General features: G+C 40.2%; 1 protein-coding gene across 2 annotated transcripts; it reads left to right on the top strand.

Annotated features, from left to right (window-relative positions):
- Window positions 1-465: 465 nt before the first annotated feature.
- LOC103281608 (zinc finger protein 709-like) lies at window positions 466-21,976 on the top strand. 2 transcript variants are annotated; one of them, XM_062979231.1, is made up of 2 exons: window positions 466-582; window positions 9,576-21,976. In XM_062979231.1, the coding sequence occupies exon 2, from the start codon at window positions 9,759-9,761 to the stop codon at window positions 11,250-11,252; it is 1,494 nt and encodes a 497-aa protein (XP_062835301.1). In that variant the 5' UTR covers window positions 466-582; window positions 9,576-9,758; the 3' UTR covers window positions 11,253-21,976. The 2 variants fall into 2 exon arrangements, with proteins under 2 accessions (XP_062835301.1, XP_062835302.1); XM_062979232.1 differs by lacking the exon at window positions 466-582 and adding an exon at window positions 6,247-6,680.
- Window positions 21,977-27,324: the final 5,348 nt, after the last annotated feature.

The following is a 27,324-nucleotide window of genomic DNA, read 5'->3' as shown; positions in this document are numbered from 1 at the left end:
TGGTGACTGCAGCTAGGATATGCCTGGCAAAAATGTGGAAGACACAAGAAATTCCACCTAAAGAAAAATGGTTTCTGAAACTTTTGGACATCAGAAACATGGACTTACTAACCCAATTTTTAAAACAGGACAACGCAACCAGGCGAGAGACAAAATGGACTTTACTGAGAGAATACATGGAAAAGGAAAAAAATGAACTGAAGACGAACTATTGTAAGAAATTACCTTGGGAGTATTCCCATGGACGCCGTGGAGAGAGAGTTAAAATTGTTGTCATGTAAAAGTTCTGGAAGGTCAAGAGGGGTTTTTTTGTTTTTTTTTCCCCTTCTTTCTTTTGTTTGATGTACCACAAAACACTCATAAATAAAATTTTTAAAAAATGGAAGGGGAGGGGGCTATTATGGGATGCCGGGGGGGGAGGGGGAGGGCGGGGCTTAGAGGGGAAGGGGGAGAAGGGGAGGGGTCTCTCTCTCTCTCACACACACAGAAGCCGCGGCGCTTTTGTGGGGCCGAGTTCTTTTGGGAGCAAAGGGCGGCGAGAAGGAAGGAAGGAAGGAAGGAAGGAAGGAAGGCAAGAAGGAGGTAAGGGGCAGCCTGGGGGGGGGGGGGGGGGTCTCGGGGATGGAGAGGAGGGGGCCTTGCCTCTTCTACCCCAAAGGAAGGCTCCCCACAAGGGATAGATGGGACATCTGGTCAAAGCCCTCCCGGCAGACGGCCACCCGGCCTCTGCTTCAAAGGCTCCACTAGATCTGCTGGAGACTCCTTTCTGTTGTGCTGTCAGGCGGAGAAGGCGGACATTCTTGGGGTTCCCTTTTGCCCCCGTCTGAAGGCGGGGAACCCTTGCCGGGACCCCTCCTCTTCTCCAGGACCATTGCTGGGGTTCTGCAGGGAGTCCCGCCAGTTCCTTCCTGCGAATCCCCTTGGGTGGGCTTCACCTGGACCTGGAGACCCGAACCCATCCAGATGGACCAATGTCCTTGCAAGGCTCCTTCCCTCTCCTTCCTGCTCCTGCATAGGTGCTTTTAAAAAACATTAAATAGGTTCCTTGACTCCTTGATGGAATATACTGAATGGAACTGGAACTGGGTCCACTTGACTTCTTGATGGATACAGTTACTGATTGGGATTGTAACTGTGTCCCTTTTAATTGAACTGTTTTTTAACTATTGTCTTAAGATGTTGTATTTATGATGTTTGTTATGTTCATGCTGCTGTGTGATGCTTTGACTCTTGACATGTTGGAAACCGCCCTGAGTCTTCTCGAGGAAATGGAGCAGTATAGAAATAAAGGTTTATTAGAGGGTTGTTTATAATTCTCTATGTTTATAAAACTGTAGGCACTTTATCACTGTTACAGTAGAGTCTCACTTATCCAACACTCGCTTACCCAACGTTCTGGATTATCCAACGCATTTTTGTAGTCAATGTTTTCAATACATCGTGATATTTTGGTGCTAAATTCGTAATTACAGTAATTGCTACATAGCATTACTACGCATTGAACTACTTTTTCTGTCAAATTTGTGGTATAACATGATGTTTTGGTGCTTAATTTATAAAATCATAACCTAATTTGATGTTTAATAGGCTTCTCCTTAATCTCTCCTTATTATCCAACATACTCGCTTATCCAACGTTCTGCCAGCCCGTTTATGTTGGATAAGTGAGACTCTACTGTACTTATGTCCATGATAGAGCACTTTATGAAACCTGTCCCCGCTGGGTTGCTTTTAATTACTCTGATTTTATCTGCTTGGATTTTAATGTATTGTTCATTATATTATTTTATTTATTGTTGAAATGTTTTAAGTTTTTGTCAAATATGTTGTTTTGTTGTTGGGCTTGTCCCTGTTGTGATCCACCCCGAGTCCCTACGGGCGGGATATAAAAATAAAGTTTATTTATTATTATTATTATTGTTGTGTGTTTTCCGGGCTGTATGGCCATGTTCCAGAAGTATTCACTCCTGACGTTTCACCCACATCTATGTCAGGCATATTATTATTATTCTAAATATTTATTATTATTATTATTATTATTATTATTATTATTATTATTATTATTTTGTTCCACTTTCAGTGAGACAGGCTGCATGAGGCACTTTCAGAGAAAGAAGGAGATGCAGGCTCCTGTACTGGGTTTTATAATAATTATATTGGTTACAGAGACATAGACAAAAGGGGATCTTGCATCAATATTTACACATATACTCCAGCATTCATTCCTCATTCATTCTTTCATCAAACCTTCTTCCCATCCTTCTTGTTGAAGTTGTTCAGCTTCTTGAGAGGAGGCAACTGTTCTTACTTATGTTCAGAAATGGTATTCTGCTGGTCCAACATGCTTTTTTCTGAGAGAAAGGGGTCCTTTTATGTAGTATTTTCTGTTGATTTGTTTCTGAAAGTTGTAAATGATTGGCAGACAGCTAAAACATGTTGATTCCATCAGTTCCTGGACTTTGCTTAATTAGTTTTCCTTGTCAAGGAGCCTTGTTTGCTTCCTTTGTAATGTTGATAAGCGTAAGGAGCCACTGTGTTGACTTCCTTCCTGAAAAGGACCATTGTCTTTGGCAAGGTAAACAAGCTGTTTTTCCACCCAGAGTTCATCAAGTCAGCAATGTCAACAGTTAATCATTTGTCACAGGGCTCACCGGCCATTTCTAACTGTAGACCTTATTCCTTAGGATGGGATCTTCAGCCCAATTATATATTATATATTTCAGGGGTTGCGCAATTCTGGCTTTTCTCCCCAACGAAGCAGCCCTACTGTTTCCTTCTTCCTCTTTTTGCTGCAGCCATAACCAAAGGAGCCCATTTTGTTGTTACCCAGCTGAGGTACCAGATGGTGCTCAAGTTAGATTTCTTAGAAGGAGAAACATTGGGAAAAGCCATTGTTTGGTTTTGAATGAACCCATTCGAGAATGGAAAAGGGTGTGGGTGAACTACAACTCCCATCTTGCTAGATTGTGTGTGTGTGTGTGTGTGTGTGCGTGCAACATTGTGTGTGTGTGTATATCACAACTGGGGTGGCACAATAAGTTAAACCCTTGCACTGCTGAACTGCTGACCTGAAGGTTGGCAATTCAAATCCGTGGGACGAGGTGAGCTCCTGCTGTTAGCCCTAGCTCCTGCCAACCTAGCAGTTTGAAAACATGCAAATGTGTGTAGATCGATAGGTACTGCTTTGGAGGGAAAAGGCAAAGAATGCTCCAAGCAGTTATGCTGGCCACATGAGCAGGAGGTGTCTATGCAAACAGGCACTTTGGCTTGGGAATGGAGAAAGAGCACTGCCCCCAGAGCCAGAAATGAAAGTAGAAGCCTTTGTATTTGTATCTCATTGGATGTCATTGTAATCAAGGCATTGGATGTTTGCCTGTGTCTGCTTATATACTGTAATCGGCTCTGAGTCCCTTTGGGGAGAAGGGCGGAATATAAATAAATTGTTATTATTATTATAATTATTATAGTTTAATCCCCCTTTCCCAAATCCCTCCAGCAGTTTAAGATAATCATGCAGTTTAAGAGTCTGTGTGCCAAGACTGGTCTGAATCAATAGATTATTATTATTATTATTATTATTATTATTATTATTATTATTATTATTATCTGCATCACATATCTAAATCAAAAACATGTAACTGTAGATTAAACCATTAAAACTATAAACATAGACATAAGCATGAAACATACTATTGCAGCAATTAACGTAGACCCCTTCCCTCCCCCCCCCCCCCAAACCCTATGATGGGAGTTGTAGGGCTGTGTGGATGCAGGGGGAGATTCAGCTCCTATCAGCCAGGTCAATCCCCTTGTTGAATCCCTCCAGTGTTTTTATGTTGGTTATGATGGGTCTGTGTGCCAAGTGTGGTCCATTTCCATCATCATTTGGGTCAAAGTGCTTTTTGGATACAAGATGAACTACAAATCCTATCATTCTGGGTCAGTCTTCCCCAGATCCCTCCACTCTGTTGGTCATATGTGTGTATGGGGAGGGGGTTTGTCTGTGTGCCAAGTTTGATCCAGATCTGTTGCTGGTGGGGGTCACAGGCCTCTCTGGATGCAGGGTTCACAATGGTCTCTGGATGTGCATGGACTGCAACCCCCATCGTCTCAGCCCATTTCCCCTCAAACCCCACCAGTCTTTTCTCTTTGTCACATAGGGTCTGTATGCCAGGTTTGATCCAGAGCCCTTATTGGTGGGAATCGGGGTACTCTCTGGAAATGTGGGCCATCTTGGAAATCACCCAGAAACATACATGTCTAAATACCCACAAACCCACATACAAACATTTTCACTTTTATTAGATAGATAGATAGATAGATAGATAGATAGATAGATAGATAGATAGAGGAGATACAGAAGTAGATAATACATATTATATTCTTCTGTATAAATAAAAATGTAATGTCTCTTTGTGAGGGACCACATATCTCCCAAACTACTTCACTGATTGCTTCCAAATTTGGACACAACACAGCAATCGAACAGGCGAAGGTTTTAGGGTCATCAAAATCCAACTACAATACAGATGTTACACCTAAAACAGGTAAAAAGTGTCAAAAAAGAGCTCCATCTCCTGGTCACCCGGGTTATTGCAAAGGTTCAAAACCTTACCTCTTCCATGCTCGGTACCACACCCTCTCCCTCCCTCCGTCCTCCTTGATTGGTTGGAGGAGAAAGCTCCCGCCTCAACCTAGGATTGCATCTCTCTTCCCACTGGATGCTGGAAATTAGCGGTTGTCTCATCAACAGGAAGGAAAGGAGAAGGAGGACAGGGATGCCAAAAGGACTTTTGGGAAAGACTCAATGGACAAGGCCAAGAGAGAGAGGGAGGGGGCCTCGGGAGAGCTGAGGGAGGAAGGCCAAGGAAGAAGACACCAACAAAGCCCTCCAGGCAGATAGCCAGCCAGCCATAGACAGTATAGACTTGCACACACACATGATAGATATCACAGAGACCCCAAGGGGCCATCCAGTCCAACCCTCTTCTACCATGCAGGAGACACCCACAAAGCCTTCCAGGAAGACAGTCAGCCAGTCGTAGATATAAAACACACACTTATACACACACACACACACACATATATATATACACATACATACACACATAATAGATAACATACATCAGGAAGACACCCCCAAAGACGATCCAGTCCAACCCTCTTCAAACATCCAAGATGACACCATCAAAGCCTACCAAACAGATGACCAGGCAGCCATAAAAACAGCTACACAATCAATGGAACAACAAAACATACTGCGTACCCACAAGCATTATGAAACTACTTACATTAGAAAACATCTCTTTCTCTTTTCTGTCCTACCCATTTCAGCACACTGGGCCACAGCAACTATATCTATATATTGTATGACACTCTTATAAAGGGTTGACTTAACTTCCAGTTTGCTATTAAAACTGAATTATATATTATATATTGATGTTTATTGTATAAAATAAATATATAATAATAGATAGATAGATGTAGATTATGTGTATTGTATGAAACTCTTGTAAGTGGTTAGCTTAACCTCCAGTTTGCTAGTAAAGCTGAATTACCATGCCGCAACAGTATGCATGTCTAAAAGACATTCTGGACCATTAAATTGTTTTCAAGGCAAGTGAGGGATTGGTTGGGCTGGTATTCTCGGCAGAGTCTGCCTATCATTACTACTCCGTCTGTTCTTTCTGAATGTGTGGTCATCTCTTCCAGGAAGGTATCCTTAAGTCTGCAGTGTGGCCTGGATATCTGAAGTAGACCCTCCCAATGGCATCTCTGCCATTCTCAGGTGCAGAGAGTTCCACTGCTGAAGTCTAAACAGCTCTCACAGTGAGGAAGTTCTTCCTAATGTTCATGTGGAATCTCCTGTCCTGTAGTTTGAAGCCATTGCTCCATATCCTAGTCTCCAGGGCAGCAGAAAGGAAGCTCCCTCCCTCCTCCCTATGACTTCCCCTCACATATTTATACATGGCTATCATGTCTCCTCTCTCAGCCTTCTCTTCTGCAGGCTAAACATGCTCAGCTCTTTAAGCCACTCCTCATAGGGCTTGTTCTCCAGACCCTTGATCATTTTAGTCGCTCTCCTCTAGACACATTCCAGCTCAGAGTCAACATCTCCCTTCAATTGTGGTGCCCAGAGTTGGACACAGTGGGATTCCAGGTGTGGTTTGACCAAAGCAAAATAGAATAGAGGGAGAGCATGACTTCCCTGGATCTAGATACTAGACTCTTCTTTATGCAGGTCAAAATCTCATTGGCTTTTTTAGTCACTGTATCACATTGTTGGCTTATTCTCCCCACGAGGACTCCAAGATCTTTTTTACACATCCTGCTGTCGAGCCAGGCATCGTCTCCCATTCTGTATCTTTGCATTTTATTTTTTCTGCCTAAGTAGAGTTATCTTGCATTTGTCCCTGTTGAACTTCATTGTGTTAGTTTTGGCCAGTCATCTCTCTGATCTGTGAAGATTGTTTTGAATTCTGTTCATGTCTTCTGGAGTATTGGCTATCCCTCCCAGTTTGGTGTTGTCTGCAAACTCAATGATCGTACCTTCTGACCCTTATTCTAAGTCATTAGTAAAGATCTTGAACAGAACCGGGCCCAGGACGGAACCCTGCTGATGGCAGTCCACTCACCACTTCTTTCCAGGATGAAGAGGAAGCATTGGTGATCACCTTCTGGGTTCGTTCACTTAGCCAATGTTGGAAATAGCAACCTCCCAAGCCTTTCACTATTTATTTATTGATGTATATTTTTTCTTAACTGTATTCTATGTGTATGTTGATTTGCCAGTTTGACAGATCTCTTTGGTGTGGGAGGTGTTATAGACATGTGATTGTACTGAGCATGTTCAGACTCAAGACTCCATTTTGTGTTCAGTTTTGCTTCCCACCTCAGTGGAGGTGGATGTATGTGTTTAGTCTTCAATGAAAGCAGGTTGCTGTTTAGACTTCAGTAGAGAATTATGTTTTAGAGATTTTAATGGATCCAGTATGACTTATGGACTTCAGTGAGTATAACTATACTTAAAGACTATGGACAATTGATAAAAGAATGATACTCTGTGTACTCAACACAGAGAGAAAATACATTCTATCTATAACTGAACTTCAATAAGAAATATACCTATATGGTGAATTAATACTAGATGTTTGTGAGTAAACAAAGAAGACTTTGTTTTTTTAATCTCCGAGTACATATATTAAACTAAAATTTTTTAAATGGAGTGTATATATTTTGAGCAATTACAACTGCAAAATACAATTGCAAAGAAACAACCATTCTCTGCTAACCAAATATATTTTTGTAGTGGTATGTCTTTATTCTTGGCAGTTTAAAGACATGGTTTATCAGTTTAACAGCTGAGTTACCTGTGTGTCATTACAAGAATGCTTATGAATATCACTTGTTCAAAGGGTTGACTTCTAACAAGGTCATATTTTTCTTGACTAGTGTTTTTCAAAACTTATTTATTATTTATTTACTGCATTTATATACCACTTTTCTCACCCCTGGGGGGACTCAAAGCGGTTTACAACATAATGGAAAAATTTAATGCCAAACATACAAGTGAAAATATAACAAACAAATCAAATAATAAACAATAAATCAAACATTTAGGACATGTTTACTAATAGATCTAATATTAGTAAATAGTTGAAACATTAAATGTAAAAAGGCAGTTGGCGACAAGCCAACAGGGCTGACATAGTGTCTGAGTCAGAGTGTTTAAGGTGTTGTATCAGAAACTAGAGCTGATGTGGTCTATCCAATGCAATTTGCTGAATCAGCACCCCAATGGTTTCCACATGTTTCCACATGTTTATGGAGATTCACATTTCCAAACGGATGTGACATCATTTTTACTTTTTCAGGTTATGGCGCAGTTATTTCCAATACTTTTACTTAGGCGATCCCTCGTAGCTTGAGGACGATGGTCTTCCATCTTGGGGGTGGGTTCTTAGGTGACTGAAGGTGATTGGTTATTTCCAATAACCAATTACAGATCCAGCTAACCGTAGTTTTGCTTAGGCCACATTTGACTAGTTTGTTTGCCAGGAGGCCATGGGGGATCTTGTTGAAGGAAGGCCTTCCTGAAATCCAGATATGCTACATCCATGGCGTTCCCTGCATCGACCCAGCTTGTAACTCTATCGAAAAAAGATATCAGATTTGTATGGCATGACTTGTTTTTGATAAATCCATGTTGATTATTAGAGATGACCACATTCCTTTCTAAGTATTTGCAGATCACTTCCTTACTGATCTTTTCCAGAATCTTGCCTGGTATCGACGTGAGGCTGATCAGATGGTAATTGTTTGGGTTGTCCTTTTTTCCCTTCCTGAAGATAGGGACCACTTTTGCCCTTGCCTTCTTCTGTTCTCCAAGAACACTCAAAGATGATTGCCAGTGGTTTTGAAATAGCTTCCCTCCTTACTCATGGATGTAGTTGATCTGGCCCTGGGGACTCGAATCCGTTTAGAGGGGCCAGGTATCCCTGGACTTATTTCCCTATTTTGGGTTGGATTTCCCCAAATCCTTTGTCCACTCCATGTTGCTGAGGCTGAGGACGACTTTATTTTTGTGAGAAGACTGAGGCAAAGAAGGCATTAAGTAGTTCTGCCTTTTCCCTGTCCCCTGTCAGCATTACCCCATCTTCTCACAGAGGTCCTATGACCTCCTTGTTCTTCCCTTTCCTACCGACGTAAGCAAAAAAGCCCTTTTTATTGTTTTTAATGTCCCTGGCAAGCCTGAGCTCATTTTCCGCTTTAGCCTTGCGAACCTTTTCCCTACAGGAGTTGGCTATTCGTTTGAATTCTTCTTTGGTGATTTCTCCCCTTTTCCACTTCTTGTGCATGTCTTTTTTGAGTCTTAGCCCAGTTAGAAGTTCTTTGAACATCCATTCTGGCTTCTTCGCACTTGCCTTATTTTTGTTCTTTGTTGGCACTGTTTGCATTTGCACCTTGAGTATTTCACTTTCGAAAACTCCCATCCATCCTTAACTCCTTTGTCTTTTAATATTGGTGTCCATGGAATGCCACTCAGTATTTTCTTCATTTTTTGGAAGTCAGCTCTCTTAAAATCCAGAATGCATGTTTGGCTTGTCTTAGTTTCAGCCTTCCTTTGTGTTGCAAACTGCAGGAGCACATGGTCTCTTGCCCCTAAGGATCCGACCACTTTGACTGCATTGATCAGGTGTTCCCCATTTGCTAGGATGAGATCGAGAGTAGCCGATCCCTTGTTGCCTCTTCTACCTTCTGGACCATAAAATTGTCTGCAAGGCAAGCGAGGAATGTGTTGAACTTTGTCATCTTGGCTGAGTTTGTTTTCCAGGAGATATTGTGATAATAGAAATCACCCATGACTGCTATATCTCTTTATTTGTGCCTGTTTGGTCAACTGTTAACAGAAGGCTTCTTCGAATCTTCATCCTGGCTTCGCTAATTTGTACAATTTGTAGATTTTAAATTGTACTTTGTGGAGAGAAAACGCGGGGTAAAAATAAAATTAATAGGGGGAGAATTGAAAGTTTTTGGCTTTCATTCCTTATCCTTTATTTCTTATTTCTTCACCAGGGAAAGGAGCATTCTATGGGGCCACATTTGTCATGATGGGAAACAAGTCAACATCTAAGGAATATTGAAGAATTTGGAATTCCAAAGTGCAGTAAGGAAACCAGTCCTCTTGGAAGAAGAAATGCCCCGAAGGTGCTCATCTGGCTGAACTCTTCATCTCACTCATAGTTCAGAAAGGGAAACATGGGGAAGAAAGCATATAAATATACTGAATATGGAAAGAGTGTTAGTCAACAGAGACCTCAGCAGTTACATGAAAAAATCCACAATGGTGAGAAACCTTATGAATGCCAGGACTGTGGAAAGAGATTCACGCAGAGTGGAAATTTGCATTCACATCAGAGAACTCACACTGGTGAGAAACCCTTTATATGCCTGGAATGTGGAAAGAGCTTCACTTACAGTCAAACTCTACGTTCACATCAAAGTACTCACACCGGGGAGAAACCGTATAAATGCCAGGAGTGTGGAAGGAGCTTTAATCAGAGTGGAGAGCTACGGTCACATCTAAGAACTCACACAGGCGAGAAGCCTTATGAATGCAAGGAATGTGGAAAAAAATTTGCTGTGAGTGGAAATTTGCATTCACATCAGAGAACTCACACCGGCGAGAAGCCTTATGAATGCAAGGAATGTGGAAAATTTTTTGCTGTGAGTGGAAATTTGCATTCACATCAGAGAACTCACACTGGTGAGAAACCCTATAAATGCCTGGAATGTGGAAAAAGCTTTGTTCAGAGTGGACCACTACGGTTACATCAAAGAACTCACACTGGGGAGAAACCCTATAAATGCCAGGAATGTGGAAAGAGCTTTACTCATGGTGGAGATCTACGGTCACATCAAAGAACTCACACCGGCGAGAAGCCTTATGAATGCAAGGAATGTGGAAAAAAATTTGCTGTGAGTGGAAATTTGCATTCACATCAGAGAACTCACACTGGTGAGAAACCCTATGAATGCCTGGAATGTGGAAAGACTTTCACTCACAGCCAAGGTCTACGTGCACATCAAAGAACTCACACGGGGGAGAAACCCTATAAATGCCAGGAGTGTGGAAAGAGCTTTCCTCAGAGTGGAGAACTACGGTTACATCAAAGAACTCACACTGGGGAAAAAACATTTGAATGCCAGGAATGTGGAAAGAGCTTCACTCACAGTCAAAGTCTACGTTTACACCAAAGGACTCACACGGGAGAGAAACCCTATAAATGCCTGGCGTGTGGAAAGAGCTTTGCTCAGAGTGGAGATCTACAGACACATCAAAGAACTCACACTGGGGAGAAACCTTATGAATGCCAGGAATGTGGAAAAAACTTTGCTGTGAGTGGAAATTTGCATTCACATGAGAGAACTCACACTGGTGAGAAACCCTTTAAATGCCTGGAATGTGGAAAGAGCTTTGCTTACAGTCAAAGTCTACGTTCACATCAAAGAACTCACACTGGCGAGAAACCCTATAAATGCCAGGAGTGTGGAAAGACCTTTACTTGGAATGGGACATTACGTTCACATCTAAGGACTCACACTGGAGAGAAACCTTATGAATGCCAGGAATGTGGAAAGAGCTTCACTCACAATCAAAGTCTAAGTTCACATCAAAGAACTCACAGTGGGGAGAAATCCTTTAAACGCTTGGAATGGAATATTGCATTTACATCAAAGAACTCACAATAAACACAAGTGGGAGATAAAGGTGGAATCAGCAAGGTTAAGAAGACTAAGAAAATAACATTCGATATGTATATTGAAATGGTGATGGATTTTTATATTATTCTATCTGTGTTTACAATAAAAACATATTGGAAAAAAGGAACTCACACTGGGGAGAAAACTTATGAATGCCAGGAATGTGAAAAAAAAAAACCTTTGCCTATAGTGGACAACTACATTTACATCAAAGAACTTACACTGGGGAGAAACCCTATACATGCCAGGAGTGTGGAAATAATTTTGTGCATAGTGGAGCACTACAGTCACACCAAAGAACTCATACTGGGGAGAAACCCTATCAATTCCTGGAGTGTGAAAAGAGTTTTACTCAGAGTGGAAATCTATATAAACATCAGAACTCACACTAGGGAGAAGCTATTTAAATGCCTGGAGGACAGAGTTTCTCACAAAACAGAAGTTGGTATTTATATCAAATAACTCACACTGGGGAGAAACCCTTGGCTAAAAGACAGGAAGTGAGATTAAATCTTTCTACAGATGATAGAGATGACAGAAAAAAAATCTCACAGCAATTCTTAACGCCACATCATACTGATCAAAACTGAAACAGTAAAATTTGCATGGAGTTCTACCCCAAATGAAGGTGATCCTGAGTTGGGGATAATGATGTGTTTTACAATAGCTGCTGCGACCTCCTCCATCTGTTTGGCAGTGCACGGAAATGTTTTGAGCCTGTCCATCATGTTGCCCATGAACACCAACCAGTGCCAGTATCTCCCACTCCAGAAAGGGGTCTATAAGAATCGGTGATCAATTGAATCAACTACTACAGACAAAACAAATAAGCAAATTGGGAAATTATCAATTTCTTCTGAAAGATTTTACAATTGATGGATAAATAAAAGAACCCATGATTCAGTGGGCAAAAAAAAAATAGGCCGAGCATAAGTCTAGAAGAATGGGAACCACCACCACACAGCCCCCAGTGCCACATCAGTGTGAAACCATGGAGTTCAATATAGTTTAATATAGTTACAGCTCTAGGACAAAATCTGTTTGTCCTTGTCTTTGCCACCTAGTACCACCTGCAAGATGCTAATAATTCAAAAAAGGATATGTTGAGTGTAATGCTCTGAGCTTTCTTAAGACTATGGGACTTAGAAGGCTTTTAAAGAGCCGAGAAAGAGAGCAACCCATGATTCTCTGGGCCGAAGTGGTGACCCTTTGGTCTCCATTTATGACCTAGGGCTGAATTTATGGTCTGTTCTTCCTTTAGTCCACTCCTTGGTCTTATTGATGTTAAGAATCAGATTATTGTCTCTTTATCATGAGAGCAGCCAATCCGCTTCATCTGGATAGGCAGGCTCATCCCCTTCAGAGATAAGAATCCTCACCACGGTTGTATCATCCGCGAAGTTGACAGTGATATTGCTATGATGGATGGGGGTGAACTCTTTCTATTGGGATTATTAGACAAACAGTCATTGAAACACCAAAAAAGAATCTTTCTCTATATGACAGCAACAGCTAGAATTGAATATGTAAAACTATGAAAACAACCAAACATACCAACACCAGAAGATTGGATTACAAAAGTTTTTGAAAAGACCGGAATGGACAATTAACTTTAGCTCTACAACAAACTAGTACACAGAAACCCTTTATTGTCTAATGAACCAAATGAAGAGGATTTCTTGACTAAAAATTGTATTAATAGTACACAGATATATTTTGTACTATTTATGCACTCAGTATTCAAGAGACTTTAGATAATTGACCTATCAGTACTCTTTAATTAGAATTGAAATTGTTCCAAGCCTCGTTTTTAGATATTTTATATCTATATATATACACACATACAAATGCATAATGTTTGTGTGGTGTTTACATAAAGAAAAGATGACAATGTAACATAGTTAATTCTCACCTCCACTATATTAATTTACTAACAAATGGAACTGAATGGATTTATATGGCAATAGTTAAAATTGGAAAAATACACGTAAAGAACTGGAAAAGAAGATAGGAATAACATGGGATAGTATGTGAAGACATGATGACCAGTTTTGATGTTGGACAACAAGAGTGTGCTCTTTTCTGTTATAGGGGACATTTGGAACTTTCAAAATATTAGACGATGTGCATAATAGTACTTGAGTTGAAGATAGAGATGTCATAATGACAGCTAATATAAGATGTCCCTTCCTCCTCAATCCCCTTCCTCGGTGAAATAGTAGGCATTTGTACAGTTCTAATCTACTAATCAGAGCTCCAAAACCCTCATCCCCTTCTCTGTTTTTCTTTTTTCTTTGTGTGATTTTTAAAAAAAATGCATAACAAAAATTCATTTTTAAAAAATGAGTGGGGGGCATGGACTTGTGCAATGCGTTTTACATTGGGCTACCTTTGTACTAAGTTCAGAAACTTCAGTTGGATCAAAATACGGCAGCCAGATTGGTTACGGCAACATCCAGGAGTGAGCCTATTACATCTATGATACTAAAGTCACACCAATGGCTGACAATTAGTTTCTGGGCAAAGTACAAAGTGTTGCTTTTGACTTTAAAGTCCTATATGGTTTGGGTCCAGATTCCCTATAAGATGGCCTCCTCCCATACAATCCTCCCCTTTGGACACTGAGGTCTTCTAGGGTGGTGTTTACTCCAGCCAGACAGAACCCAACTGGCAACCGTCACCCCGGGAACCTTTTCATCATCTGCCAGAAGAAGAGCTCAGGCAGTTAAATCAGCTGTTGGAATTTAAAATACATTCTTCTGCAGAAGGCCTACCCAGCCATTTTAATCACAAATGTTAAACTTGTGTCTTATGTTTAATCTATGTTATTTTAATATGTATTTTGTAGAAGCATTTTAATATGTGTATTTTTTTTAGTAAGTTTTAGATGATTATGTGTTTTATATGGTTCTGGCCCAGCTTACCTGTCCGGACGTATCTTCCCTTATGGCCCATCTTGAAGATTAAGATCATCTGGGGACACCTGCTTCGCAAGCTCAACTGGTGGGGACGAGAGACGGGGCCTTCTCGGTGGTGGCCCTTCGGCTGTGGAACTCCCTCCCTAGCGATATTAGATCAGCCCCCTCCCTCCTAGCCTTCAGAAGGAAAGTAAAAACCTGTTGTATTCCAGCCTACATCTGAGCTGTCAGGTGAGCCAGGGGTTGGGCCTGTTCAGCCTGTGATTGTATCTGCATCTGACTTGTCAGATGAATCTGGGTTGGGGCCTAGGATTCCCTTGCAGCCAGAGGTAGATGATTGTGTACAGCCAGAGTTAGATGAGTCTGCTGTTCCTGAGGATTATGGAGGTCAGGCATATGATAATTTCAGGCAAGCAGCTTGAACCGCATTCCTTGGGAGAGTCAAGGTCGGGTTGTCCCTTGGCAGATGGGCATTCCAGTCGTGATAAGAGTAATAAGATTGACAGAAAGAAATCAATATGTCAATAGAGACAAGAAAGGGAGGTTTTGAGAAGGAGCAAACGGTTACTGATGAGAAAGGGTTTTGAAGAAACTTCCCACGGAAAGGGGCCTTGATTCTAGCTTTAAGAGAAACCACTTCAGAGAGTGAGCTCAGAGGTGGTAACTTTGCTCATTGAGAGGTTTGATCCTGCTGCATGGACTCTTGTTTCATGGACTTTTCATTCCTTGTTCCTTTGGATTTTTCATGCCAAGTTCTGTAAGACTTCCGGGTGCGGCAGCATGGCGACCGGTCGAGTGCCTTGAGAGCTCTCGGGCACTAGACCCTTCTGCGACCGATATAGGGGCTGTGTACCCCCTAACTCTGGGCGGATCGAGACCTGGAGGCAGCGAACCACCGCATCCTCTGCCAGGAGACCCAGAGGACGCCCTCCCTCAAGGGGAGCGCCCAGGAGGTTCGGCAAGGAGCGGTGGTAGCCGGTCGGAAGGGAATAGACGGGTCGCAAGAAGCCCGATAACGGTCGCCGGCCGCACTTCCCCAAGATGGGAAATATCTAATAAGAACAGAAGAAAAAAAAGGATCGGCGCACAGTGTCTACGGTTCTGGTGCTTGATACTGAAGCCAGCTGAGCGAGAAGAAAATAGAGAACAGAACGAAGAATGGCATAAAGTGTAAGGTACTCCATCCCCCTCCCTAAACGAACCCCCACATTGGATAAGAGGAGAGAGTCTGAAGGGGAGAGAAAGGACGGGAGGGGAGGAAGAGCCACAATTAAACTTGCTAAACCTATACAAGGAAACGCGGACCAAAATTGGGAAGGAAGGACGAATTAAAGATGAATAAGGTCGGACTCATGTGTTAAAAGGGAGGCTGTAAGACATCGAAAGACTTTAAACCTACTTGGAGGAACGCCAGGTGGGAGGTGGAGAGGCGAAGGTTCGACCTTGGGGCCGGTTTGTTTAGTCTACCAGAAGGCTGACGTCACGGAGAGCTCGAGCCCCGGATGAGAGAGAGAGAGACGGAAAGGGATAAGCGGAAGCGGAAGGAAACAACGAAGGGAGACAACAAGAAGTAAGAGAGTACTCGGAGCCCCGTAGCAGCCATATCACAGAGTCCGGGGAGGACTGGAGATATTGAGTGAAGTGAGTGGGGCGGCGTGTCAAAAAGTAGGAAAGGAGCGAAGAGTGAAGGTGGAAGGAGTGTTTATCAAGGACGAGAAGCAGACGAGCGGGCGGAGAGGGTGAGGAAGGACGACCCGGGAGGGAGTCGGATGATGCGAGGCGAGGACGAGAAGCAGACGGAGTGGACGGAGTGACAGACGGTGATAGAGAAGAAAGAGAAGAAGCGGGGTGAGAAGCGAGGACGAGAAACAGACGAAGCGGGGAGAGAGGAAAAGGAGACGGAGGTAGACGAACAGCACAAGAAACCAACAAGACGCGAGACTGAACATAAGAATAAGAGAAACAAGGAGGGAATAGTAAGAACTTTTATAGACTTCTATGGACAGATAAAATACTGGGAAAGCATAACAGAACATTAGAAAGGTTAAGGGGGGGGGAAGAATAGAGGGGATAAAGAGAGACTATAGAGGGGGGGAAAGGAACTCTTTCTCTCTATATATATAACTACATAGCTCCTCTCAACTCTAGCGAAATCCCAACATTTGTTGATAGCTTACCCCCCTTCATTAGTTAAATTGTGACCTTTGGGCAAAGAGGTTCAGTGTCTTACCTAGATAGACTCCTCTACTACAATAGAACCTTCAAAACTATACAGTAACTACACAAAACAAAACGTGAAGTATTGTTAATCCTTAATCCTTAATTGCTCACCATTGTATTAGAATCCTTCGACTAAGGAAGAACAAAACTGATATTACACCATAAGAAGATGACCACCCCAAAGGCAAAGATGGAAGACAAGAAACCACTCCCAAGAAGAGGATCAATTCCAGAGGAAGTGAATCTGAAAGACGTGATGAGAGAACTTCAGAGGATTGTGGACAATAAAAAAACGTTTCAGGACCAAATGTTAACGATGAAGAAAGATCTAACCGAAGAATTCGTAGAAGTGAGAAAAGAAATGAAGGGGCTGCAGGAAGATATAAAAGGGATAAAAGAGGACAGTAAAAAATTAGAAATGACGCAAGAAGCTATGAAATCTAAATTAGAAAAATTGGAAGCAAAGAGTGCTAAACTGGAAGAGAGACAGGAAAAATTAGAAAGAAAGGAATTGGAGTGTCAAGTAAGAATTAGAAGCATAGTAGAAGAACCAAAAGAAAACATAAAACAAATAGTAACACAAATCCTGGCAGACCTGTTACAAATACAGGATGAAGAAATGGAAGATAATCTAGAGAGAGTATTCAGAGTAACCACAAACTTCTCAAAAAGAAATAAAGTGGCAAGAGACGTGGTGGTTCAGTTTGAGAGAAGATAGACTAGAGAAGAAGTGCTGAAGATGAGCAAGAAAAACACTATCCGTTTCAAAGGAGTAAAGGTAACAATTCTCAAAGAACAAGCATCAAGTACGATGCAAAAACGGAAGAAATATCTTTTTCTTACTGAAGAACTTAAGAAACGTCAAATCAGATTTAGATGGGAACGGAAAGAAGGCATTATGGCCACTTACAAACAAGAACAACACTGGATAACAACGGAAGACAAAGCTAAGGAATTTTACAAAATGATTATGAAGGAAAAAACAAAACCCAATCCAAACATCAGCCCTTTGGAAGAAGAACGAGAAAAGAAAAGAGCCAGAGCCACCTCACCAGAAAAGTACTCTACCAATCACGAGACACAACCACCAAACCTAATCGATCTAGAAGAACAAGAAGGAAAAGAAAGTTAGAAGCAGAATATGGAAATAAAATGTCACTCTAACAATATTAATGGAATAAATTCACCCAATAAAAGAAGTAGACTATTTAATCACTTAAGGAAGTCGAGATTTGATTTAATCGCCCTCCAAGAAACGCATATCTGCCAGAGACAGGAAGTTCTATTAAGCCAAAAAAGTTTAGGTATAGAATTCCTCTCCTCTGCTAAGGAAAAAAAAAGGGGGGTAGCCCTATACATAAATGAGAAATTGAAACCTGTACCAGCCTTTAAAGATGAGGACGGTAGAATGGTAGGAGCAAAAATTTGGCTGGATAATCAGGCAATCCTAATTTGCAACATATATGCACCAAATGGTACAAAAACGACCTTCCTAAAAAATTTAAGAAAGAAAATAGACGAGCAAGAATTCGATGATTTAATAATTTTGGGGGACTTCAATGGAATAATTAATCCAGAAATAGACAAAAAAGGGAATCCAACAAACAAACAAAGGAATAAACTAACAGGTAAATTACCAGTAAAATTTATAAAGGCACTTCAAGATTGGGACTTATATGATGAATGGAAATGTCATCACGATAGAGAGAGGGATTACACTTATTTTTCAAATAGACATTCTACATGGACGAGAATTGATATGGCCTGGATGACTCCCCCACTGATCCCCAAAGTAGAAAAAATTAAAATCGCCCCCCGATACATTTCAGATCATGGCCCAATAGAATTTACAATCAACAGGACCCAGAAGAAATTTAATTGGAGATTAAATGAAAATCTTATTAAAACAGAAGAAGACATCAATAAAAATAAAAAAATTCTCAAAGAATATTTCGAAATAAACAATACAACAGATGTCCCCACACAAGTGATTTGGGATGCGAGTAAAGCATACATGCGGGGACATTTTATCCAACAAAGTATTCTGAAAAACAAAATAAAAAGGGAGAAAAGGACTAAGTTATTAGAAGAAATTAACATAAACGAGAAAAAATTGAAACGGGAACCAACAAATGGGAAATTAATACAAGATTTGGAATTATTAAGAAATCAAATGATCTCAATAGATTTAGAAGAAACAGCCAAAAAATTGAAATTTCTTAAACAGAAACATTTTCAAAATGCCAACAAGCCGGGAAAATGGCTGGCCTGGAAAATTAAAAAGAAAAAACAGGGAAATACTATATTGGAAATAAACTCAGACGGAAATAGATTTACAACAGAACAGGAGATAGCGGCCCAATTTAACAAATTCTATAGTAAATTATACTCGAAAGACCATATTAGGAAAGATAAAATAGGGGAATTTCTCAGTAAACAAAAAATAGCTAAAATATCGGAGAAACAAAGGGAACTATTAAATAAAGAAATATCGGAGAAGGAGATCCTAAAAGCAATAAATAGTATGGAGAATAACAAAGCCCCCGGCCCGGATGGATTAAACGCGCTCTATTATAAGACATTTGCGGAAGAAATGATTCCATTTTTAAAGGAAATTATGAATGACGTCTTAAACAATAAAGAACTGCCAAATTCTTGGCGCTATGCAACGATCACGGTAATCCCAAAAGAGGGACAAGATTTAAAGAATGTGAAAAATTATAGACCCATCTCCCTGCTAAATTCGGACTATAAAATATTCACAAGTATACTTGCAGATAGACTTAAGACATTTTTGATGGAATGGATAGGAGAGGAGCAAACGGGATTCTTGCCTCAAAGGCAAATGAGGGATAATGTGAGGGAAATTATAAATATAATTGAGCACTATGAATGCACAAAAAAGGAAGAATTGGCTCTATTAACAATTGACATGGAAAAAGCATTCGACAATTTGAATTGGGATTTTTTCAAACTACTGATAAAAGAATTGGATATGGGATACAAATTTTCCAATGCGATTAACCAAATTTACGATAAACAAGAAGCTAAAATAAAAATAAATACATCAGAATCCAAAAACTTCATGATTCAGAAAGGGACTAGGCAGGGTTGTCCCCTATCCCCTCTCCTATTTATTTTCTCAATAGAAATCTTATTAAATGTAATTAGAAAGGATCACCAATTAAAAGGTACTAATATTAGGAAGTGCAATTACAAAATTAGAGCATTCGCCGATGATTTGATCTGTATAATAGAGGACCCAATTAGAACAATAAAACTATGGCTAGCAAAATTTAAAGAATTTGAAGAAATCTCAGGACTAAAAATAAACTTAGAGAAAACCATGATACTAACTAAAAACTTAACGAACTCTAGACAGAAGAGACTAACAGAGATAACGGGAATCCAAATTAGAAAAAAGATTAGATATCTGGGCATAACTATAACAGCTAAAAATTCTCAACTTTTGGAGAATAATTACGACACCAAATGGAAAGAAATTAAAAAGGATCTAGAAAAATGGAAACATCTCAAACTTTCGCTATTAGGGAGAATATCAGCTATAAAAATGTCCATACTCCCAAAAATGATCTTCCTTTTCCAAAATATCCCAATTATAAGAAGTACCCAAAGATTCAAAAATTGGAATAAAGACCTGAGTAAATTTATTTGGGGGGGAAAGAAACCTAGAATTAAAAGAACACACTTGACAGATGAGAAAAAAAGAGGGGGTTTAGGTTTACCTAACCTCCAGCTCTATCACGATGCATGTGGGCTAACCTGGATCAAAGATTGGACAACACTCAAAAAAACCAAAATTTTGACATTAGAAGGGGCAGATTTGCGATCAGGGTGGCATGCATACCTTTGGTATGACAAAAAATCAATAGAAAAAAACTTTGGGAACCATTTTATTCGGTCTTCACTAATAAAAATCTGGGACAAATACAAAAGGAGATTTCATCTAAAAACACCTTTATGGATATCACCACTAGAAGCCTGTGAAAGAAAAGAATTAGGAAGAGACAATTGGCCAAAATATAAAGATATCCTAATAAGGACGAATAATAACTACCAAATGAAGAGTAAGGAAGATGTAAGCAAGCAGTTCTCAAATATAGGCTGGTTTCAATATATCCAGCTAAAAGAATATTATACCAAAGACAAGAAACTAGGATTTGAGGATCAGGAAGGATATTGGGAAAAGATCATGAAACTAGAAAAAAAGGTGATATCCAAAATCTATAAAAAACTACTAGAATGGGAAACAGAAACGACCTTGATTAAAGAGTGCATGTTGAAATGGGCAAAAAATTTGGGAAAATCAATACAACTGGCAGAATGGGAAAAATGTTGGAATACAAGACTCAAACACACGTACGCAATAGATCTGAAAGAAAATTGGATTAAAATATTTTACAGGTGGTATTGGACACCACAAAAAATGGCCAAATTTAACAAAAATGCTTCAAATAAATGCTGGAAATGTGGAATAGAAGTGGGGACGTTCTACCACTGTTGGTGGACATGTAAAAAAGTGAAAGTCTATTGGAAAGAGGTACATTGGAGAATCCAAAAGATGTTGCAAATTAGGATTGATCTGAATCCAAAATACTTCCTCCTGGGAATGCTAGATATAGATAAAGATAGAAATAAAGAAGTTTTATTTAATCACCTAATAACTGCAGCTAGAATGAATCTAGCCAAATGTTGGAAAGATAAAGAAATCCCTGAGATAAGAGGCTGGATAAGCAAAATTTGGGAGATTATGAATATGGATATATTAACCTTTTGGCTACAAAATGCTAGTGGCAGACCGATGAAACAGACGAATTGGGAATTGGTCAAAACCTACTTGAAGGAAGAAAAATATAATATAATTATTTGATATGCCACAGGAGACAAGACAGATGAAACATTGTAATATGTAAATAAATATGGTTTTTTTTTACTTCAGAGACACTAGATAGAATTGGTTGGGAAAAACCAAATACAGCTCAAGATTACATATTGGATAAGATACTGTGTAAAGATGGAAGTCAAATTTTATTTTTTGTGGGGGTGGGGATCGGGTTGTTGTTGTTATATTTTATTCTTTTTTTTTTTTCTGGGTATACTTTGTCTCTATCTTGTCATCACTTTGTCACTTCTCCAAACTCCTATTCCCCCATGTCATCACTATTTTCTTTAATCTGACACTTGGATCTTACTATATTGTATGTTAAAAACACCAATAAAAATTGCTTAAAAAAAAAAAAAGTTCTGTAAGCCTTGTACCTTGAGCCTTGTTCGAGTTCTTGTTCCTGTTCCTGGCTATTTTGGATTATCATGTCATGTTCCTAAAAGCCGTGCATTTTGAATCTCCTGTTCCAGTTCATGATCCTGTTCTTTGAACTAATTTTGACTACCTCGATTGAAATTTATTCTTGTGTTTGGATTTCTATGGACCCTTGCTTCAAGATTTCTAAGTGCCTCACATCTTGTGGACTATAACCTTGTTTTTAGTGACTTTGAACTTTGATTCGCTAATGCTTAAATATTATCTTCAATAAACAGTTTGTATTACTTATAGCCTGGGGCTCCAGTGTGGTTTTAAGGTGTCTCTGCAGCCTAGGGTTAGAAGGCACGATCATCAAGTTTGCAGATGACATCAAACTGGGAGGGATAGCCAACACTCCAGAAGACAGGAGCAGAATTCAAAACGATCTTGACAGACTAGAGAGATGGGCCGAAACTAACAAAATGAAGTTCAACAGGGACAAATGCAAGATACTTCACTTCGGCAGAAAAAATGGAATGCAAAGATACAGAATGGGGGACGATGCCTGGCTTGACAGCAGTACATGTGAAAAAGATCATGGAGTCCTCGTGGACAACAAGTTAAACATGAGCCAACAATGTGATGCGGCTGCTAAAAAAGCCAATGGGATTTTGGCCTGCATCAATAGGAGTATAGTGTCTAGATCCAGAGAAGTCATGCTCCCTTTCTATTCTGCCTTGGTCAGACCACACCTGGAATCACACTGTGTCCAATTCTGGGCACTGCAATTGAATGGAGATGTTGACAAGCTGGAATGTGTCCAGAGGAGGGCAACTAAAATGATCAAGGGTCTGGAACAAGCCCTATGAGGAGCGGCTTAAAGAACTAGGCATGTTTAGCCTGCAGAAGAGAAGGGCTGAGAGGAGACATGATAGCTATGTATAAATACGTGAGGGGAAGTCATAGGGAGGAGGGAGCAAGCTTGTTTTCTGCTGCCCTGGAGACTAGGACACAGAACAATGGCTTCAAATTACAGGAAAGGAGATTTTACCTGAACATCAGGAAGAACTTCCTCACTGTGAGAAGGGCTGTTCGGCAGTGGAACTCTCTGCCCCGGAGTGCGGTGGAGGCTCCTTGTTTGGAGGCTTTTAAGCAGAGGCTGGATGGCCATCTGTCGGGGGTGCTTTGAATGCGATTCTTGGCAGGGGGTTGGACTGGATGGCCCATGAGGTCTCTCCCAACTCTACTGTTCTATGATTCTATGATAGGGGTGCAACAAAATCCAACATTTTCGCTTATCCAATGTTCTGCCGGCCCGTTTATGTTGGATAAGTGAGACTCTACTGTACATCAAACCGCTGGGAGATGACATCCAGAGTTTTGGAGTGCAGTTCCTCCTATATGCAGATGACACCCAACTCCACAACTGCTTTCCACCTAATGCCAAGGAAGCTGTTCTTACCCTAAACAACAACAAGAACTCCTACTACTACTACTTTATTTGTATTCCGCCCTATCTCCCCAAGGGGACTCAGGGCAGATTCCAACAGACAAAAAACATAGAGGCAAACATTCAATGCCTCACCACAAGTGCAAACATAAATACATTCAAGACCCACCCAATCCCAATGCAACCCAACATCAAGCATTCAGTTATTAAAAGAACCCAAACTTACACAATTACACTGTAAAAGTATGTCTCACCATAAAAACATATAATTATTTCTAACCTCTCTTTGGAGAGGGCATTCCAGAGGTGGGGAGTGATCTCGGAGTAGGCCCTCTCTCCGTTCCCACTAGCCGTACTTGGGACAGGGGTGGGACCGAGAGTAGGGCCTCCTCTGCTGACCACAGTGTCCAAATTGGGCTATAGAGCAGGGGTCCTCAAACTTTTTAAGTGGAGGGCCGGTTCATGGTCCCTCAGATCATCATATTTTTTTTAAATGAACAAATCAATATGCACACTGCACATGTCTTATTTGTAGTGCAACCCACCCCCCCAAAAAACCCCAACAACACTTTATTTATTTATTTATTTACTACATTTATACCCCACCCTCTCTCACTCTGAAGGATACTCAGAGCGGCTTATGAATTGTATGTACATACAATATATTATATTATTAGCATAGCACAATATTAGCATTATATATTACTATATTGTACTGTACCACTATACAGTAATATTATTAATAATATTAAATTTCATATTGTAACGAGGTGTCTGACAGGAATGGAATCCTTTTGATCTTACCAAACACACAGATACCACCAATTAATAAGATGTCTTATGGAGGATGATGTTAATTAATTATTTATTTGATTATCTTTTTCGCTGCCACCAATGGAGGAGACGTCAGGCAGATGGCACTGGTTCTTTTTTAGCTTTCTCTATTTATTTTACTTCAGATGTTGATGTTGCTTAACTTAATATAAGAGTATGACAGAGGCTTAGTTGGAATAAAATCAAAACAAGTTTATTGCGTGTACAGAGCTTGATGGTTTCTTATAACTTGTTAAAGGCACTTAGCTTAATGGTTACAAACAGATATGAGGTGGTCAAACTTTCAAAATATTTCTTCTTCCAAATTACACTAAAACTTGATCCTCCTGGATCCACTGGGATTAACTTCCCTAATCCACAGACTCTATAAATGACCCTAAACAAGTCCCCTAACTTGCTTAGCCTGGCCTAATAGAGGTCTGTTCTTCCTGGTTCCCTTCACCTGAAACCAGACTGTTCCCTGTGATTTAAAATCACAGTCTGTCTAAAATAATTCTCTTTATTTTAGATCTAACTCAAATTCTTCTTTTTGAGCCACGCTGATCCTCTACACAAGAATCAGTTCCTTCACTGTGACTTGAAATCACCTGACTGCTGGGTTTTAAAACATTCCCCCTTTTTCTTTCCAAACGGCGGTTGGCTCCGCCCCTGTTGCTATGGTAACCGGCCTTAAGATGGCTACCTTCCCCCATACATCATCCACTCTAATACTCACCATTTTAAACTTAGCCAAACCTGACTGTTTAAACAAATCAAATAAACATGTCATCATTAAACAAAATAAAATCATACACTTCTTTACACATATATAATATATAATTAATATTATTATATTATACAATATTATTATATTGTTGTATTATTATTATTATTATTATTATTATTATTAGCGGCCCTGAGTCTCCTATTGGGTGAGAAGGGCGGGGTAGAAATACTGTAATAAATAAATAAGTATTGTATTGTATTACATTATAATATTATTATCAATATTATATGTATACACAATATATTATATTATTACCATAGCACAATATTAGTAAATGAAAGAACAATACAATATTAAAAAATAAAAACAATTTAAACAACATACTGTAAACCAGTGATTCCCAAAGTGGGCGCTACCGCCCCCTGGTGGGCGCTGCAGCAATCCAGGGGAGCGGTGATGGCCACAGGTACATATATCTTTCTGTTTAATTGCTATTAAAATTTAAAAAAATTAATTTCCAGGGCACCGAGTAATATTTTTTCTGGAAAGGGGGCGGTAAGTCAAATAAGTTTGGGAACCACTGCTGTAAACCTATCAGGATTTCAATGGGAAGTGTGGACCTGCTTCTGGCCAATGAGTTAGTCAAGTTATGTAGGATTGTTGTTGTTGTGTGCCTTCAAGTCATTTCAGATCTTGGGCAGGCCTAAGTCTAAAACTGAGAGCGGGGGCCAGGTAAATGACCTTGGAGGGCCACATCCAGCCCCTGGGCCTTAGTTTGGGGACCCCTGCTATAGAGGGAGATGTGGTTTTGCAGATAGCCTGGACCCAAACTGTTTAGGGCTTTAAAGGTAAAGATACACTTTGTATCTACTCCGAAGCAGACCAGCAGCCAGTGGAGTTGCCGCAACATGGGAGTGGATCTCTCCCTGTACAGCACTCCAGTTAATAGCCTGGCTGCCAATCTTGGACCAGATGAAGTTTCCGAACCGTCTTTAAAGGCAGCCCCACGTAGAGAGCGTTGAAGTCCAAATGGGATGTGACCAAGGTGTGGACTACCATAGCCAAGTCTTGCGTCTCCAGGTGTGGGCGCAGCTGGCGCACAAGTTTTGATTGTGCAAAGGTTCTCCTGGTCACCGCCAACATGTGGGATTCCAGGGTCAGCGATGAGTCCATGATAACCCCCAGGCAGAGTGTGACCCTGAAGGGGCAAAGATGTCAACCAAGGAAGGCCCACCTTAGACAATGGTCTCTTTTTCAGTGTTTACCATATATATCGCCCTCAATAACCATCCTCTGCTACCATATGAAGGGGCAAAGATGCAAAAATACTCCTCTTAATCCAAAGTCAAAAGCAGGAGGCCCCTTTTCTGTTGAGAGGGTTGAGGAAAGACACCACAAAAAGTTGGATCTTCAAACTGCAAAAGAACTATTTATTGCGTGGTCATAGCAATGTGACAAAAACATACATACATGCAATCAAAGGATTTGTCCCATTTTCAAAATGGCTGCAAGAGTTTTTATCACCTCCACAGAAATTAGTAAGCATATCCTTATTGGCTTACAAAGATCATTTACCCCATTCGTCTAATGTTGGCTACGTCACAAGCATCTTAACCACCATGCAATCCCATTGGTTTTCTATGCTTTAACAACATGTGATTCTTTAGACAATGATGCTTTCATGTTATTGACCCTGACTTGTTGCAAGTATAGGTTCAAAACCCTATGAGAATTCTGGGGAGTAGTGGGTAAGGTTCTGACTTGATGTATTGTTATTATTTGAAAGTAACTTCTTTTCTTCTTGCAACTCAAGTCAATCAAAACACATGGGACTTGTAGTCATTAGAAGTATCTTTGAAAATTCTCTTTTTAAACCCACGTGTCCCCCCCATAAGGAAAAGTTAGTGTGTGGCCTACCTTGGGTGGTCGGTTTGCGAGCAGCCATTTTGAAAATTCTCTTTTTAAACCCACGTCCCTCTCATTTTGACTCTTTTGACGGTTTCAGGAACATAAATATGGCACAAAATGCTTGATGCATTACAAATGGTTTTTGAATGCTTTCCAAAGAGGTTATCCCTTAAAAACGTTTCTGTGTAACTTTCCTTCTATGAAATTCCTTGGCCTTTCCTTCCTAAAAGGCTTTTGCATAAGTACAGTGTAGTCTCCCTTATCCAACATTCGCTTATCCAACGTTCTGGATTATCCAACACATTTCTGTAGTCAAGGTTTTCAATACATCATGATATTTTGGTGCTAAATTTGTAAATACAGTAATTACAACATAACATTACCGTGGATTAAACTTCTTTTTCTGTCAAATTTGTTGTATAACATGATGTTTTGGTGCTTAATTTGTAAAATTATAACCCAATTTGATGTTTAATAGGCTCCTCCTTAATCTCTCCTTATTATCCAACATATTCGCTTATCCAACGTTATGCCGGCCCGTTTATGTTGGATGAGACTCTACTGTACAGTAATTACTACGTAGCATTACTGCATATTGAACTACTATTTCTGTCAAATTTGTTGTATAACATGTTTTGGTGTTTAATTTGTAAAATCATAACCTAACTTGATGTTTAATAGGCTTCTCCTTAATCTCTCCGTATTATCCAACATATTCGCTTATCCAACGTTCTGCTGGCCCGTTTATGTTGGATAAGTGA

This window comes from Anolis carolinensis, chromosome 4, assembly GCF_035594765.1.
Source record: "Anolis carolinensis isolate JA03-04 chromosome 4, rAnoCar3.1.pri, whole genome shotgun sequence".
NCBI lineage: Eukaryota > Metazoa > Chordata > Lepidosauria > Squamata > Dactyloidae > Anolis > Anolis carolinensis.
This window is presented reverse-complemented; position numbering and strand designations above follow the sequence as displayed.

What these genes read in the sequence shown, in the direction of transcription:
- LOC103281608 (XM_062979231.1), top strand. Translation starts at nt 9,759, where the DNA reads ATGGGGAAGAAAGCATATAAATATACTGAATATGGAAAGAGTGTTAGT.